This window comes from Lutjanus erythropterus, chromosome 23 (assembly GCF_056507025.1).
Source record: "Lutjanus erythropterus isolate fLutEry1 chromosome 23, fLutEry1.hap2, whole genome shotgun sequence".
NCBI lineage: Eukaryota > Metazoa > Chordata > Actinopteri > Lutjaniformes > Lutjanidae > Lutjanus > Lutjanus erythropterus.
In genome coordinates this window covers 15,720,767-15,737,300 of record NC_139339.1, presented here as the reverse complement: position 1 = coordinate 15,737,300, position 16,534 = coordinate 15,720,767, and the positions used below count along the sequence as shown (strand labels likewise).

At 36.6% G+C, this 16,534-nt stretch overlaps 1 protein-coding gene and 1 long non-coding RNA gene across 3 annotated transcripts in view; both read left to right on the top strand.

Annotated features, from left to right (window-relative positions):
* The first annotated feature begins 287 nt into the window (after positions 1 to 287).
* LOC146305853 (uncharacterized) lies at positions 288 to 1,590 on the top strand. Its single transcript, XR_014769082.1, has 3 exons — positions 288 to 387; positions 1,112 to 1,174; positions 1,269 to 1,590. It is a non-coding gene; the product is annotated as an uncharacterized LOC146305853 (long non-coding RNA).
* Positions 1,591 to 10,052: 8,462 nt separating this feature from the next.
* pacs1b (phosphofurin acidic cluster sorting protein 1b) overlaps positions 10,053 to 16,534 on the top strand; it is an 81,110-nt gene continuing 74,628 nt past the window's right edge. The window contains exon 1 of one of the 2 annotated variants that reach the window (XM_084711592.1): positions 10,053 to 10,622. In XM_084711592.1, the coding sequence (XP_084567718.1) occupies positions 10,468 to 10,622 (155 nt within the window). In that variant the 5' untranslated portion in view covers positions 10,053 to 10,467. The remainder of the gene's footprint in view (positions 10,623 to 16,534) is intronic. The other variant, XM_084711590.1, reaches the window with a different exon arrangement.

Below are 16,534 nucleotides of genomic sequence, written 5' to 3'. Positions count from 1 at the left end.
TCCTTATTATTCTTCTGATACTTTTGTATCACTGCAGATCATCCAAAGGTGAGATCTTCTTCTATTATCAGTTATTTTATGCTTTAATTATTCAAATACACACATTCTGATCTCATGAAAAAGAAGAGCAGTATAACAGCTTGCAATACAAAACCATCTAACATCAAATGTCTTTTACACAGATTCGTGCTTTAACAGGTTGGTTCAACACTTTTTTCTCTCATTTTGAACAAAACACCAACACCCTCCATTTCCCAATTTAATGTTTCATATTTGCTTCATGTTTTAGGTCAATCCAGTCTGAGAGCACCAATCAGGGCTCTGACACACATCATGTGATCAACCAGAATGAGGCTCAGTGTAATGAACACTCTTCTCCTCTCCATGGTGAGCACTGAAGCTAATCTCTGAGCTGTCGTTTACTTTGTAGTTAGTAGTTACTCTAAGTAGTTATTTATAAAACCTTATTTTGACGTGGAAATGATCTTATTTCCATGCACATAACTTTACTGCAGTTTGGGGCGCATATGTGCTCCAACCTGTGATGAATTTCACATCTGCTTTGTGGACAATGTAATAGGAATCATCAGTTCAAGATGTGAGGAGTTAATTTCATCAGACTCCAAAACATGTTTTGCTTTGTCAACCCACTATTTAGTCCACAGAATAATACATGTTGCCTTATTTCAATCTCCTCTACCATCACTGTGATCTTTGTGAAGTTTGTTTTTCTCTTTTGGTCCATTGCTGTTCCTGACAATACCCTTTAATGAGTTAATTTATATATCACAGTTACAATTTTTATTCTTAGTATCTTTTATGAATCTTAAGCACAGATTTGGAAATGATTTTAAGACTAAGTTCAAATACAAATATAAGAAGAAAAAAAAAAAATAAGGCTGCTGTAACTACACCCCCCACATTGCTTATTAACAATGTGCATATGTGAAAATATCCCCATGTCTAATGATGATGGAGTTACCAAGTTAATCTACATAATGTTGTCTGCAGCACATGTGTAATCATTGCTGTAAATGTGTGTTTTGTTTCACTGCATGACTTAGAATCCATTAATATAAAAATCCTGTAAATACAGAAATGTATATTTCAGATGCAGATGGATCCCAGGATGTCACATATTCCTTGATCGAATTTAAAAGCACTGAAAATAAGAGTGAGTACTAACAAGTCATACCAAAAGATAAGTTGCAGTTTAGAGATGTCTTGGACTGAAGTTCTTTATGGATTCATCTGATTTTTCCTCACAGGGAAGAAACATGAACCAGAGGAGAGCTCTGTTTATTCTGATGTGAAGACTGGAACAGCAGGTACAGTCACTTCCAACAGCTTAAAGTTTGTATTGAACTGTGTGATACTATTACACTGGATTTCATTACAGGACAGCATGCAGGTCAGTTAATGTCAGTCACCTTGGTCTAATTCCAGTCCGGCCTCTACGGGCTCCCACTATACACTCACTGCATTTGTGCAAACTACAAGAGTAGCACCTCTTTAGTGTCCAGGATTGAGGAAACGCTTTGTATCTACAAATCTAAGTTCTGTGAGGTTACTTCCAAAGGATAAGTAATAAGCAGCCAAAATAAAGACTGATTGTGTCCCAGGGCTTGTTTTGGGTATTAATTTCTCCCCCCTTAATGAAGAGACCCTCCACAGCCATGAGACTCCACACAGTTACACTCCATTACACTGAGAGGGTGTATGGGCCAGATAAGAATCCGGTCTCTAAGTAGCTACAACAGACGACCACTAGGCGTCAGCAGAGAGAGAACTTGTAAAATCTCCCACATATTTAGAGACCTTAGAGTTCTGATTTCTGTTTTAGACGACAATCTGTTGTATGCTCAAGTCAACAAATGCAATAAATGTAAGAAAAGTTTGCATTCAACTGCAGCTGTTTTTGTCTAACATGCTGATCTTGGACACAGTGCAGTATGTGTTCAGTTTTTTCTGAAACCAAAGTTGCTTTCATCATTTTTAATATTTCTTAAGGTTAAGTATCTTTTTTAGAAATATTATTATTATATAGTATTAGTGGAGACTTTAACACTGATAATGTACCTGTCAGCTCAGTACATTATCTTTTTTCTATTTATCATGACATCAAACATTTCTTCACCCTTCTTTTCTCCATTTACAGGAAAACCACCTCCTGAAGGACCTGATGAAGCTCTTTATTCTGAAGTTAAACCACGGACAGCTTTTGGTAATAATGCTGCCATAAGATATGCATACTCAAATGATTTAATCTACATATAATTCAAAGGGTAAAAGTCAGAACAACATGTCAGAAAGCATCTTTACATCTTCAATAACCTTACGTCATATTTATTGGTGTGTGTTTTTTTCCAGGTCCGTAAAGAGAGATGGCAGAAAACAGCAGAAACATGGTTGACATCACTTAGTATTCTGTACAGTTAAACAACAACAGCAACAATAATAACAATAATATTGATAATAATAATAATAACTTTATTATAAACATAGAATTTACAAAGTGCCTTGACAGACAAAGCAAAAGAGCAGGATACCCAGGAGGCAATGTGACAACATGAAGCCAAGCCAAGGATTGAATTATAATATTATTTGTGATTATTATTAGAATTATTATAATAATAATGTTTTCATTGATGTATTGATGTATCATTGTCCTCACTGCAGGCTTTTTATTTCTTTTCTTTTATCTATTTTTTTAGCCAAAAGGTCAAAGGTCCGCTTCACTGTGACATCATAATGTCCAGCTCTCTCTCAGTCTCTATCAGTCTGCGCTTCTCTTTAAAAGTAGTCTCTACCCAGTAGGGCTTGAATGTTTTCTAATGTTTTATCTGCACTATAGAGTTTGTTAACATTAAAATAAACCTACTCTGCAAAGTCTGAGTTTTGATTTGTGGTGTGTTACCATGATTCTTGTGTTTGCTACACTGATAGAAAAAAGGTCAGCGACTACAATGGTGTGGATCTGATGAGAAACTGGGTGGGGGGTTGAGGATGAAGGGCGTAAAGTTCACAGTGTCACTTTGTGTAGCTCGTTATCTGACCAGCACCGTCAGCAACGAGTCTAGATTCATGAAGTGTTGATAAGAGTTTTGTACACTTAAGTAAACAAGTTAGTCTAACTTTTGTGCACTCACAATAAACAAGTTAGTCTAAGTATATTGAACTTAAAATACACAAATTAATCTCACTAGTGTGCACTCATAATTAAATTAGTTCAACTATGTAGACTCACATTAAATAAGTCTAAGTATTGTGGACTCCAAATAAACAAGTTAGTCTTAAGTACTGTGAAATTAAAATACACAAGTTAGTCTCAAAATAAACAAGTTATTTTTACTTTAAAATCTCAAGTTTACTTTACTTAATTTTTTGAGGCAATCAGTTTGCATCGATTTTTTTTAAGTACACCCAACTTATTAGATTTTACAGTGTAAAATAAAAGCAAACTACGACGATGCCTTAGTAATTATATCTATTTTTAAATATGATAATTCACATGTAACTTAAATTCCATGAATATTATTTTAAACACATATTATTGACCTCTTGATGTGAACTAAAACTAAAGGAACATCTGCACATACATTGTGTCTGATGCGTCTGTATAACTTTAGGTTATATGACAGTTATAACAGTCCATAGTCAATGTAATGGTTCTGCACAACATATTGAATACATCCGTATATTTTTTTGTTTTTCTTTCAGGTATTTATCAATAGTCAGTGTATTACCTACAGTAGATGGCAGTTGGCACACCTTCAGTTTGGAGAAGCAATGCAGTGTAGGAAGCAAAGCAATGAATTGCTGTGGCCAGCAGTCAGGTGTTTTTACAAACAAAAATATTAAGTATCTGTGTTTTAAACTAAATATTGCATTGTACGTAAGAGTAAATAAGCCTGCTTTTAACTAACTTATCAAATCTCATTTTTAACTAAATAACTTCTAATATCTATTTTTTTAACATCACTAAAATCATATAAATCAACTTACGGCATTGCCTCTGAGATATTATACATATTATACATAGCACATGTTTCTCAAGCAGGACCAGGTAGGCAGGAAGAAACTGAACAGGAAGTGACCTAACAGGATGCAGTGTCACTATGATACAAAAATAAAACTAATATACATTTTAAAACTTAAGCAATAAACAGTGTGGTATTAATTCACCCCCTTTTTTTTTTTTTTTTTTTTTTTTTTTGTTAACCAGAAACTAAATTAAGTTGTAAACAAGTAAAGATGAAAGTGAAAGTGAACCTTAAAGAAACTGCTTTCTAGGCATCACAAGTAAAAAAAATTGTATTGGAGCATAAAGGTAAACACAGTAGGTAAGTAAGTTTTTTAAGCTGTCACTCAGTCTGTTCTTAATAGCAACCGCTACCAGGAATGAACAAGACTTAAAAAGACAAAAAAGACGTAACAAGAAAAAAAAAATGAGACAAAAACTGTAATAGATATAATACGACTAAAAAGATGTACTAAATTAAAAACTATGTAAATTATGCAACAGGACAAAAAAGACATAATAAAACAACTGGTTATTTTTTACGTGATACTTCCAGAGCTTGTACTTTTTTTTACTTTTACTTGAGTAAAAAGTTGAATCAGTACTTTTACTTTTACAAGAGTCTTTCTGTACTTCTAATATATATATATCTATATATCTATATATATATATATATATATATATATATATATGGAAGCAGACAATATTTAAACCTCTACAGCTTTTTTTTTTTTTTTTTTTTTTGACTTTCATAAAGAAATGACCCATTAATTGTGGCAGACATGCACACAGTTTGCTGCAGTCTACGTTTGTGCCGCTGGAGGGCAGCAGAGGACTCTGAGCGTGACGGTCACCTGACCGACTGGGAGGCACAGTGACCTACATACTGCAGCAGCCGCATGTTGTCTCGGTCACTAGTACACACCGGGAATACACACACACACACACACACACGTACACAGAGCAACAGTCTGTTCAAAAACAAAGGCTTTTACTGCCTTAAAACTACAACAGAACAGGTACTGCTGATATTACTGTGCTTTTTGGACAACTGATGAGGATTTTTAGCAGGTATTATTATTTCAGAGTGAAACCTTTGTGTCGGGGCCATTATGAAGTGAATGACATCATCTCCTGGCACAGTCTTACCTCTGTCTGCCAGCACTCCCATTGGTTCATTATGGGAGACAGGCTGTAATGGTACTGTCCACAGAGCCCAATCCATCCATCCATCCATCCATCCATCCATCCATCCATCCAGTGTGTTGCCATTGTTTATTCCTGCAATCACAATTTAAAAACTATGGAAGCCTGTTTTCTGAATTTCAAAGAAAAAAAGTCAAAGTTATTAGATAATGTTAATTATGAAATAAAAAGTCATAATTATTAGATAAAATGTTTAAATTATGAGTTTAAAAAAATAATTCTTAGGTTAAAAGTCTTTATTATGGGATAAAAAGTCAGTGAGATAGGTCATAATTATGTGATTTAAAAAAAGTCAAAATTATAAACTAGAAAGGCAAGGTTAAGAGATAGAAAGTCAAAATTATAAGATTAAAAATAGCCATAATTTTGGAGGTAAAAAGCTGATATTATACATTTTGAGTCACATGATTAAGAAGTTTTATTTAATAATTTTGACACTTTATTTCATAACTAATAGTTTTTAATCTCATAATTCTGATTTAACATGAGAATGTTTATTCCTTGATTAATCGATGGCTCAATGGACAGAAAATCAATCTGAAATTATTTTGTAAACCAATTAATAATTTTTTAAACAAAAATGTCCAAACTTAGCTGCTTCATGCTCCATAAATGTGAGGAGTCAATGCTTTTCTTTATTCTATATGTAGTGAAGCATATTTTTAGGTTTTGGACTGCTGGTCAGACAAAAACATTTTGAATATCATCTTGGCCATTTTGCACTATTATCTTCCATCTTATACACCAAGAATAGATTTGAATTAAAAATAATAATTAGAATTATCGTTAGTTGAAGCCTAAAAATAGATTAAATCGGTGTGTTTTGCCAAATACTCTCTGTATGTGAAGGTAATTCAGTTTGGGAGTTGGTAAAACCCAGGCATAATATCAAAGAATCCAAAACTATTCAAATGCAAATACCGTATCCACTATGCAATTCTTTGTAAATGTATAAAAAAATCACCATATAAATATGTGGGTATAATTGTGTTGCATAAGAGTCTGTATGAACTTAATTGATTTTGACGCTGGCTGTGGAGCCTGTGCGGTGTCACTTGATGACCTGGCAGATTTAGGGCGCTGTGTAAAAAAGTAACCCAGGATTATCCTGTGACCACGTTTTAATCTGCTCGATTCTAATCTCTTTATCAATGGCAGGAGAGAAGCGTGTTAAAAAGAGCAGGGGTTTGCACTGCGTTTAAGTCATCCGGCTGATTATCCAGAGCGAGGGACCGAAAACAGGGATAGTTGGCAGCCAGATGGACAGTGAATCTGTGTGGTTTTAATTCCAGCTCATTAGCGAACCAGCTGATTTCACTGATTGTCACACCTTCAGTCTATGAGGAGATGCTACCATCATCTTCTTTTTTTAGTTTGGTTGGAATGACAAACAAATTTTCTACTCTGGTCGGTGAGATGGATCCTGCAGCTTATGGAGTCTGTGTGCATTAAACAATCAAACCTCCTCTAAAACACTGGCTGCACATCACTAAAACTCAGAACTGTTGTCAGATACAAAGATGGAGCCCTGCTGTGATTAAATGAATGAATGAATGTGATATATCAAGCTTGAAGGAATGTCTTTAAATTTTGTACAAATGCTACAAATGTGCACGTAGACTCAAAGATGAACTGATTAGATTTTAGTATCAGTCATCAAAGGTCAAGGTCAAGATTTCATGTGCTAATTATGGCAAAATGACACACAAATAAACTGCATCAGTTTGAAATCATTCTAGTTACAGACAAATCTACCCAGCGGTCTAAAATAGCTGAAATTAGCTCCACCTTTACCAGCTGCAACATGAAAGGGATGAACACATATGCATCACTAATTTTATTTAAATGTATTAAATGTTATAATTATAATTATGATTAAAAGTTAAAGAGGGAACATTCTGTACAAACACACACCGTTAGCTGTTTACTCTCTGTTAGATTGTTACTACCGTTGCAGCACACGTCTGAAAACCATCCACCAACGTTTCAGGTGCAGAATGTTGTTGCTGGCCCTGATGACAGCTGTGATAATCTGCCTATAGAGTAACGTCAGACTGATGGCAGCCAGCCGTGCCGTGACGTCGGTGGAGTGATTAGGTCACCCTCTGATTCATATTCAGATTCAGAGATTGTAATCAGAGCCGTGCCTTTGTCACCCGAGGGTGCAAACACTGCACCTGTTTCATGCTGCACTGACAGGCAGCCAAACACACCAGAGAGCAGCAGCATGGTGTTTGTTTCAAAGAGATAAAAGGTGAAGTGTTGCTTCCAGTTGGTAATTATAAGGTAAACAGAAGTGGAAAAAAACACGGGAGACAAGCATTTGTTGTTTTTATTAATATATCCTGTTTTCTCACAAATTATAGCCTGAAACCACACACACACTACATTTTTACCTCATTATCTGCCCTGCAAAAAGTAATTATAGCATTTTCTGAACATTAAGACTTGGTAAGCCTAAATCTATCTTAAAATTATGAAAGACTAAATTTAAACCTCTGTTTTTACTCTAAACCTAAATTTACTCCAATTTAATCTACTATTATTTAGCCATATTGCTCTATTATTCAGTCAACAGGCTTTTCTCAAAGAAGGAGAAATTAGAGCTTCCCTGCAAAGCCCTCATGAGTAGGCTAAGTAAGCTAGCTAACAGCTAACAAACGGTTTTTGTTAAGTTTTAGCTAACTAGTAAGCAATATGACATTTAGTTAACTATTCAGCCAGTGAGCTAGCAATGTCAAATTTTATTAACTTGTTAGCTAGGTAACAAACAATACAACCTTTTAGCTAGCTGGAAAACTATGTGGTGTTTTTATTTATTTATTTTACTTTTTTGCTTGCTAGCAAACAATGTAGCCTACTGTTTGTTAAGGAGTACAAGGACCCCAGCCACTCCTGTATACATCCTAAATTAATTATTATTTATTTTCTTATTTTAAATTAGATAAGAAAGCATCTCCAGCTGTATTTAAATTTGGTTTAGATCGATAAACCTGGTTTAGATTTGCTCTAAATTGCACAACAAAGCTTTGCTAAAATTTTAGTCTGTATTTATTCATTTTAAACCTTGTTTTGTTATACCCTGCTTAGATCTAATCTTAGATTAATCTTTGCTGGTGCAACCCAGTCTGAAAGATTAGGATTTCCCTCTACATGTCTGGTTGCCACACATGACAGTTCTAGGAAAGAGTCAACATGTTCATAGCATGAAATGAAAGTGAGTTTAAGTCACAGGCTGTAACCGGTTTTACACCTTTGTATATTTGCCAGGTCACAATGGCTGAAGGAAGGTGTGTGCATGTCTGTGCATGTGTGTCTGAGGTTGCACATGTGTATGACTAATGGGAATCATTTCAGCAACACCTGAGCCAGTGTGCTTTATGGGCCTCAAACACAATCATTCACAAATCCACCCATGCAGAACATCAGTAAAAACATAGAATATGTATTGTTTTCCTGTATGAGAGAGTTCTGTATAATTCAAATGCAATATACAAAGTGTAATTCTGCAGGTGGCATGATTGTAAAGCACTGAATGATGGATCAATACTGGCACAGAGGCTGGTTTAAATCAATCTCACTAGGTGCTGTTCCACTGTATGCAACTGGTGTTAATCACATTTGTTTGTCTAACGATAACAAGGAATTATTGAATGTACAGGACTGAACTGATATTAGTTTATATTAACTTCATAGAGGTTTCTAACTGGACACACCTTCAGTGTGGCTGAAACACCTGCTGGGTTGAAAATACTGAGTACTGATGCACTATTCTGTCTTACACATTTTGACTACTATATTAGACATACTTGAAGATATGTTGATTGCAGCAGCACACAAACACAGGAAAACATATATATGTGCAGTAAATTATTCTAGTTTGTTTTGCGTGTTTTGAAATATATTTCAGAATAAAGTCTAAAGTGACTGAGATTGTAGACTTTTTTTCCCACTGTCAGGATCAACTGGCTGATTTATGGGGTCAAAGTTCACAAACAGTTAGTTTCTCTTTTATTTTCACATTCAAATTTTGCCTTATCTGCATGACCATAGTTACATTAGCACACAAGATATATTGTTCTGGGCGTGTATTGTAAACAAGGCCTGCAAATAACCTAGAATGTAATAATAAACACCACTGCACTAGAGTTGAGTCGTCCATCTGTGTGTGACAATGTTAACATTTTAGCTAGCTAGCAAACAGTGTAATTCTTGTTAACTTTTTAGCTAGCTGGCAAGGTAACATTTTGTTAACTTTTTAGCAGGCTAGCAAGAATGTAACATTTTGTTAACTTTTTAGCTGGAAAGCAAGCAGTGTAACAAACAGTGTAACATTTTGTTCACTGTAACCAATATTTTTAATAAATATATGTGTATATAACACTGTGAATTATGTTCTGTTAACCTAAAACACAGTTACAGACCGAATAAGCTGTGACAGGCCAGGTACTCTTGATAACATTGGTTGAGCTATATTATTATTTTTGTTATAACAAATACAATAGCAAACACAATAAAACGTAGAATAAAAATGGTTATTTACACTTAATTATAAAAATTTGCATTTAAAAAAATACATTATAAACATCACTGCATATTATTAAAATAAACCTTTTTTTAAATACTAATATAAAAGATTAAAAGTAAATAATGATCTCTCTCAATCTAGTACAACTGAGTAATCTCCAATTTAATAGTAATAAAAATTGAAACATATGGAACATACAGGAATTTTTTTAAAAACACAGAAACGTGAGCACAGATTTCTATTGGCTGTCTCTCTCTCTCGGTGTTTTACGTCCTCCAGTTGAAGAGGCGTAGCTCCGCTCGTTGCTCTCTGTAGCTCGCTGCTCTCTGCTCATTGTGTCACTTCGGCGAGAGAAATTTCCGCTTCCTGCACCAATAAACAACAACCCGAGAGAGAGAGAGAGCAGCATAAGACAGACACGAAGTTGAGGCGGAGGGGATATCGAGAGGACACACCGAGGGACGCGGGGATTCACCGTCTGTCTCCGGTCAACTGAAATGTGTCCACTATCGGGCGGCGAGTAGCGCGAAACGGAGCAACTTTACGTTCGCGTTGTACGTTTTACGCATTTGCACCAAAAAAAAAAATAAGCTGAAGGAAGGAGGAGGAGGAGGCACCAGAGAAAGGACAACACACGCACGGAGGAGAAGCCAGGCTACTACGGGTATTCCTCTCCTCAGCTCCGTGTGAAAGCCCGTGTTCAGCCTGCAGGATGTCGGAGCGAGGAGGGCTCCCGCGGACTGGGGGCGTCCCTTCGCCGCACATGCAGCCCTCCAAACCGGTCAGCATCACCTCCAACCGGCCGGTGCACATGAACCTGTACGCTACCTGGGAGGTGGACCGCTCCTCACCCAGCTGTGTGCCGAGGTATGTTTGAAGGAGAAGGGGTGCATGACTTATCATTTCTGTGGGTGGCTGTGAATGAAAAATGACCCAGTCAGTCAGACAGTCAGTCAGTGCGTTAACACTGGGGAATGGTAAATAGACAAACACCCATGGGTGCCTGTTTGAAAAGATTATCACCTCATTTGAGAGGATTGTTGCTGTTAATGTAATATTAACACCCTAGAAGGTCACATTAAAGGGAATACTTAGCCTTTTCTTTGCTGTAAATAGGATATATGGCTGTAACTAACTATTATTTTCATTATTTTGATTAATCGGTAACTTGTTTGGTCCAGAATATTTCAGAAAACGGTGAAAAATGTTTCCCCAGTTACAAGGGGACGTCCTCAAATGCCTTGTTTTGTCCACAACCCAAATGTATTCAGTTTAATGTCAGAAGAACAAAGAAGACAGAAAACTTTCTCATCTGAGAAGCAGCTTTATGAGATTTTTTCTTTAAAAAAAGGACTAGAAATGATCAGTTGATTATCAAAATAGTAAGCGATTTATTAATAGGAGACAGCTAACTGATTAGTCAAGGAATTGTTGCAGCTGTAATCTGTTTATGACTCTTTTTACCCCTCTTTGACTACTATTTCACCCAAATAATCATTATCTACTATGTACAATGGAGGGCAGTGTAACAGTAAATATTAATGTCCAAACAGTAAACATTCACTGATATTTTAATTTATTATAAATAAAAAACACAACTAGAGCACTATACATATATAATATTTGTATTCCCCTGAATATGAAAAACATTCAAATACGCACAGAGCTAAGCTAATGAAAATATGTTGTATAAATATGTATATGTTATTTTCCATTAAAAAAAACGTTTTTCATAAAGGCAACATATGTATACTAATATAGATGGATACAGCTGTTCTGGATCAATATTGGACCAGTAATATCTAACCCTGTTGTTACAGATAGCATGGAAACACCTCCTGGTAATCTTTTCGAGCCTCAGTTGTTGTCCGTATGATCAGTGCAGACACAGACTGATGAAGCGTTGAGTTTCAGACTGTCACTGCAACTGTAGAAGGACATTTTGTCTCCATATACAGTCAGTCAGTGTTTACACTGGGGAATGTTAAGACCCAACGGTGCCTTTTTGAAAAGATTATCACCTCATGTGAGAGGCTTGTTGCTGTTAATGTAATATTGACACATGAGAAGGTAGCATTAAAAGTAATAATTACCATTTTCTTAGCTCTTACTGGGATATTGAAATGTTGTGACCCTTTTTAGCCTTTCTGGAGGTCAGTTTGATTGCCTCATTTCACCCAGATAATCACTACCCAGTAACCTTTGCAACCCTAATGCTATAGATAGTACCAACATGCCCCTTGGTTATCTTTCATCTAATAAAGCAGCCATTCTTGAGAAGTGGGACAAATCATGTCCTACCAGAATAATGGTTAATATGAACACTCTAATTCCAATTTTTTGGTGAAAAGTTTTTCTTTAAGGCCTTATATATCAAATATATGTATGTAATTTATGAAATGTTTTGGACCACTTTAATTATTTTAATGTCTAAATTTGCTCAGTGCCAGAAAACAACCTTTACCCAGACAAGAATTCACAACTTTTAACAATTTAAAAAATGTGAAAAAAGCGTTCAAAATCTAGAACTAACAATACCCACTGATAACATGGGTGCAAAAACGTGCTATTCTAATCATCTTGGCCCTTTAGAGCTGTGTCACAGATTTGCGTCAGTCTGTTAGATTTTTAAAAAAACATGATTTAATCAGGCTTAAAAAGGTATAGCTGTACGCTTACAACCCCTGTCTCAAAAAAGGCACGAAAACTGCTCAAGCACTGGTTAACTTCATATTTTTCAATGAATTAATTAAAAAATTAGAAGAATTATGGCAGCCTTTGATAGCCTCAGTTGATGCCCACCTTATCTATGCAGACACAGATAGATGATGCGCTGGATTGCAGACTGTCACTGAAACTATACAAGGACATTTCGTCTCCATATATGACACAGCTGTAACATCAGGTGCTGTGATATATTGGTTTGAGGAGGCAGAGGAGTGCAGAAATGAGTCATTTTTGATCAGATGTTTGCCCTGTTTCCTTGACATTTTGGATCAATTAAGGCAGTGATGCAATGAAATTTAGTGTGCATGTTCATGTGGACACTGCAGCGAAGGCTCAGTGGGCGAGACACCTCATCCACCTTTAGCCGAGTCCTAAACAAAGACATTCAAGTAGGCGTCTTTGTTTGACTGAGAGGCTGTAAAGGGATGCAGCCGGCTGGCATGTGCTGAATGTCACGCTGCTGCTGACTGAAGCACTTGATAGTTTCATCTGCATAAAAAGACACATGCTGGATGTGATGTGCGGCTGAAGTCTGTCCCCTTGTATTTATGGTGCTGTAACATTAACTGTGGTTATGAGTGAGATTCAAGGTCAAAGGTTAACCGCTGTGACTGAAGTGCCGCTCATGTGATTCACAACCCTGGCTAAGTGTACAGTGTCACAGCTCATGATGGATCTTACAGCAGATCGAATTAAGAGGAGGATTGTAGTAGAGGAAAATCTTGAGATTTGTCCTGTGCAGAATTGATTTTATTTTTGTCTTTTACACTGACACTCACATTTAAATATAATGTTGCAATTTCGCCTATTAAACCGAGCTTGTAAATCTCAGAGGTGGCAAAGTACAGACACACTTTACTCAAGAAGAAGAACCGATACTTTTTTACTCAAGTAAAAGTGAAAGCCTCATGTAAACACCTGAAGACACTGGCTAAATTTAAGGGAGTTTTCAACCGGGTCGAGAGGGGTGGTGTAAACCTTTGATAATATATTCATAAGGACAATAACGAAATATTTTAAGATGTAATATTGTTCCAAGAATTTGATGTGAGTCTGTCTTGAAAAACGTGACAGAAATAGTTCTTATTTTGTTTAATGGTGGCTGGTAAACCAGAACCACCTTTTCTTCTTTTTATTTTTTTTCTGTATTTTTTTTTTTTAGCAGATTAGAAGCTTCACAGTGGGCGAAACCAGTTTGCACATGTCAAAATTATATTCTGACTAATGTTTTAGGGCATGTAAACACACATGTTTAATGGAATCACTATGCAGCGTCTATGTAAACAGATGGATCAGATTAAGGAAATATTGCAAATATTGTCCTTGTCAACGTTGTCTGGACCAATTCAGCCTGAAATATCTCTAAAACCAGGCGCTATCCGGGTGGAGTTCATGGACCAAACAATGATGCTTTCCCAGCTCTGTCCTTTCTTGGTTTATTTTGTTTAACCTGTTTCGATGGCTGGGCCTGAAAAATTGCAAGAAGCTTTCTTTGGTTTATGTCTGTCTGTCTGTTTGTTTGTTTGTTTGTTTGTCTGTTAGAGAGAGTGAGAGAGAGAGAGAGAGAGAGAGAGAGAGAGACAGAGAGAGAGACAGAGAGAGAGACAGAGAGAGAGACAGAGAGAGAGACAGAGAGAGAGAGAAGTGGTGATCTAATAAGCCAGAGACTGAATGATGAGAGGGAATGGTAGTAGTAAGAAAGTTGCTAAATCAAAGAAATTAAACGTTATTTTCTGATTGTTTCACAGTGGTTATGTTCAAAGCACAAATAAACACCCCGTCAACCCCCAACACCACCACACAACCCTGCGCTAATGGCTGCTATGGGTGATTTGGTCTGAATACAGCCTAACTGCTAGTTTTGGGTAAACTCAAGCTGTTATTTTCTTTTAGTCTGTTAGCTGAACATGTTAGTTGTCCAAAAACTGTTGGTGAAAGTTTAAAACATGCAGGAGATGTATAGACAATAGATAGAAAATATTCAACATGTTGCTGCCGTATACGTGACACAAGGTATTTCTACCCAGAGGTTATTGTAAACAAACATTGTGATTCCTTTTATAACATGAAATGTTTGGTTTGCCCTTGAATTGTCACAGTAGGAAGACTAAATTGCGGCCTCTAAGATGAGCTTGGATATTTAGGTTACTGAAAGCAATTAGTGGGAATAAACCACGCTGGTAAAAGCATCACACAAAGCTCACATGCTGACATCTTAATGCTGCTTTCTAAAATGCTTTGGGGCTTTACTGGGTTAGAAGCAAAGCCTCAAGGGTATGTTTTGCTTCTTAACCTTTAGACAATGTGTGTGTGTGAGTGTGTGTGCACCATGTGCTTGTGAATAAATGATACGGTCCTGGATCTATATTTTGGAACAGCTTGCATGAGTAAAACATCCATTGTTATCCCACATTTTAAATATCTTTCCTCCTGACCTTTTCTTTCGAGATGCGGATTATTACCTTCTTTGTGTTTGTGAGCTAATATCTGCAGCCGATTTGGAATATTTTGGCGTTGTGCTTCAAAATGTGATTGTAGATGTTTTTTGGGGGGCCTTTTCTGAAGCAGCCGTCACGGTCCGTCAGATATTTTCGATTTCACTGCAGTTGCAGCAGCAGAGACAGACTTGCAGAGCCAGAAAAAGGGGAATGGAGAGGGGATGAGACTGGGAGATGGGAGAAGAAGCGGTGGCTCTGTCATCTACATTTAAATAGGATTTCTCACAGACACAGGCAGCAGGAAAGTCTTCAGAAATGGTGGTGACATCTAATCCGTGGCACAGTCTTCCAAAGCTAGAAGAACCTGCATCTATTATGGACTGAAAGTCAGTTTTGGTGATGTTTTGTAGTCTGCCAATATTGCTTCTTGTTGCTTAATCTTTGTTGCTGCATGAACTTCCCCCTTCTAACCGAGGCGCTGTCGCTCTAACCTCTTCCTGTCTACCCAAAATGCCACTTGTTATGCTGTTTATGCAGCACTGTGTGTATTGAATTTACCCCGGCGGGCACAAACATGCACTCAGCTGCCTACTCCAAATCCCAATTTGTAGCAAAACCTCGAAAAATACTAAACACATCAACCAGCGACTGTTTTTCTTTGTGGTATTTTTGGTCGTATTCAGTGGGGAGCAGCAGGAAATATTCAAGAGTGAGAGATGATATCACTTTTGAGCAGTCATGAGTCAAATTTTTGTGAGTTCAGTGTATCCGTCCAACCAGGATATCATGAATATTTGTTTTGAAGGCCACATCCAGAAGCACAGTTGTCTGAAATCAGCTCCACCCTTCCTCATGTCCATCAACACTGTGAGTGCCTCTGAGGTCATTTCTGCATTCAGCCTTCCTGACCTTCTATTCTATTCTTTACTAGAGAGGAATAAATCATGTCACTGGCTCCAACCCAGCACTTTCCGTGTGGTGTAGAGGGTGATTCCTCTCTCCAGTGTCTCCTCTGGATTCTGCACTGTCATCAATACACATATACGAGCAGACATGGGAAGTAACTAAGTGCAAATACTTTGTTACTGTACTTAAGAAGTGTTTTTAGGTGTCTGTACCTTATTTGAGTATTTTTTTTTTGGCAACTTTATACTTTTACTCCCAACACTTTAACACAAATATCTGTACTTTCTACTCCTTACATTTTAAAAACATTTTTTTACTTCAGTTTTAATGCATTTGAGGGGAATTATTGCTTATTTTTATTTTGCGTTATCGTACGCTGCCTTCTCAAAGTTGGTCTATGTGGGACAATAACACACAGAAAAGAGGATTCATTGATATATCTATCAGTGTGTATTGCACAGAATAGGCATAACAAGGTGAAAATGACGTAAAAGATGTAACGAGACAGAAAAGACATAACAAGAAAAATACGTTGGAGACATAAGAAGATGTCATACATACGACATAACAAGACAAAAATGCTGTAACAAGGTGTAACCTGGCATAACATGACAAAAACAACGTAAAAGATGTAACAAGAGAAAAACAATGCAATTAGACTAGACAAACAAGACTAACGACAAAAATTACATTGAAGACTTATCAAGA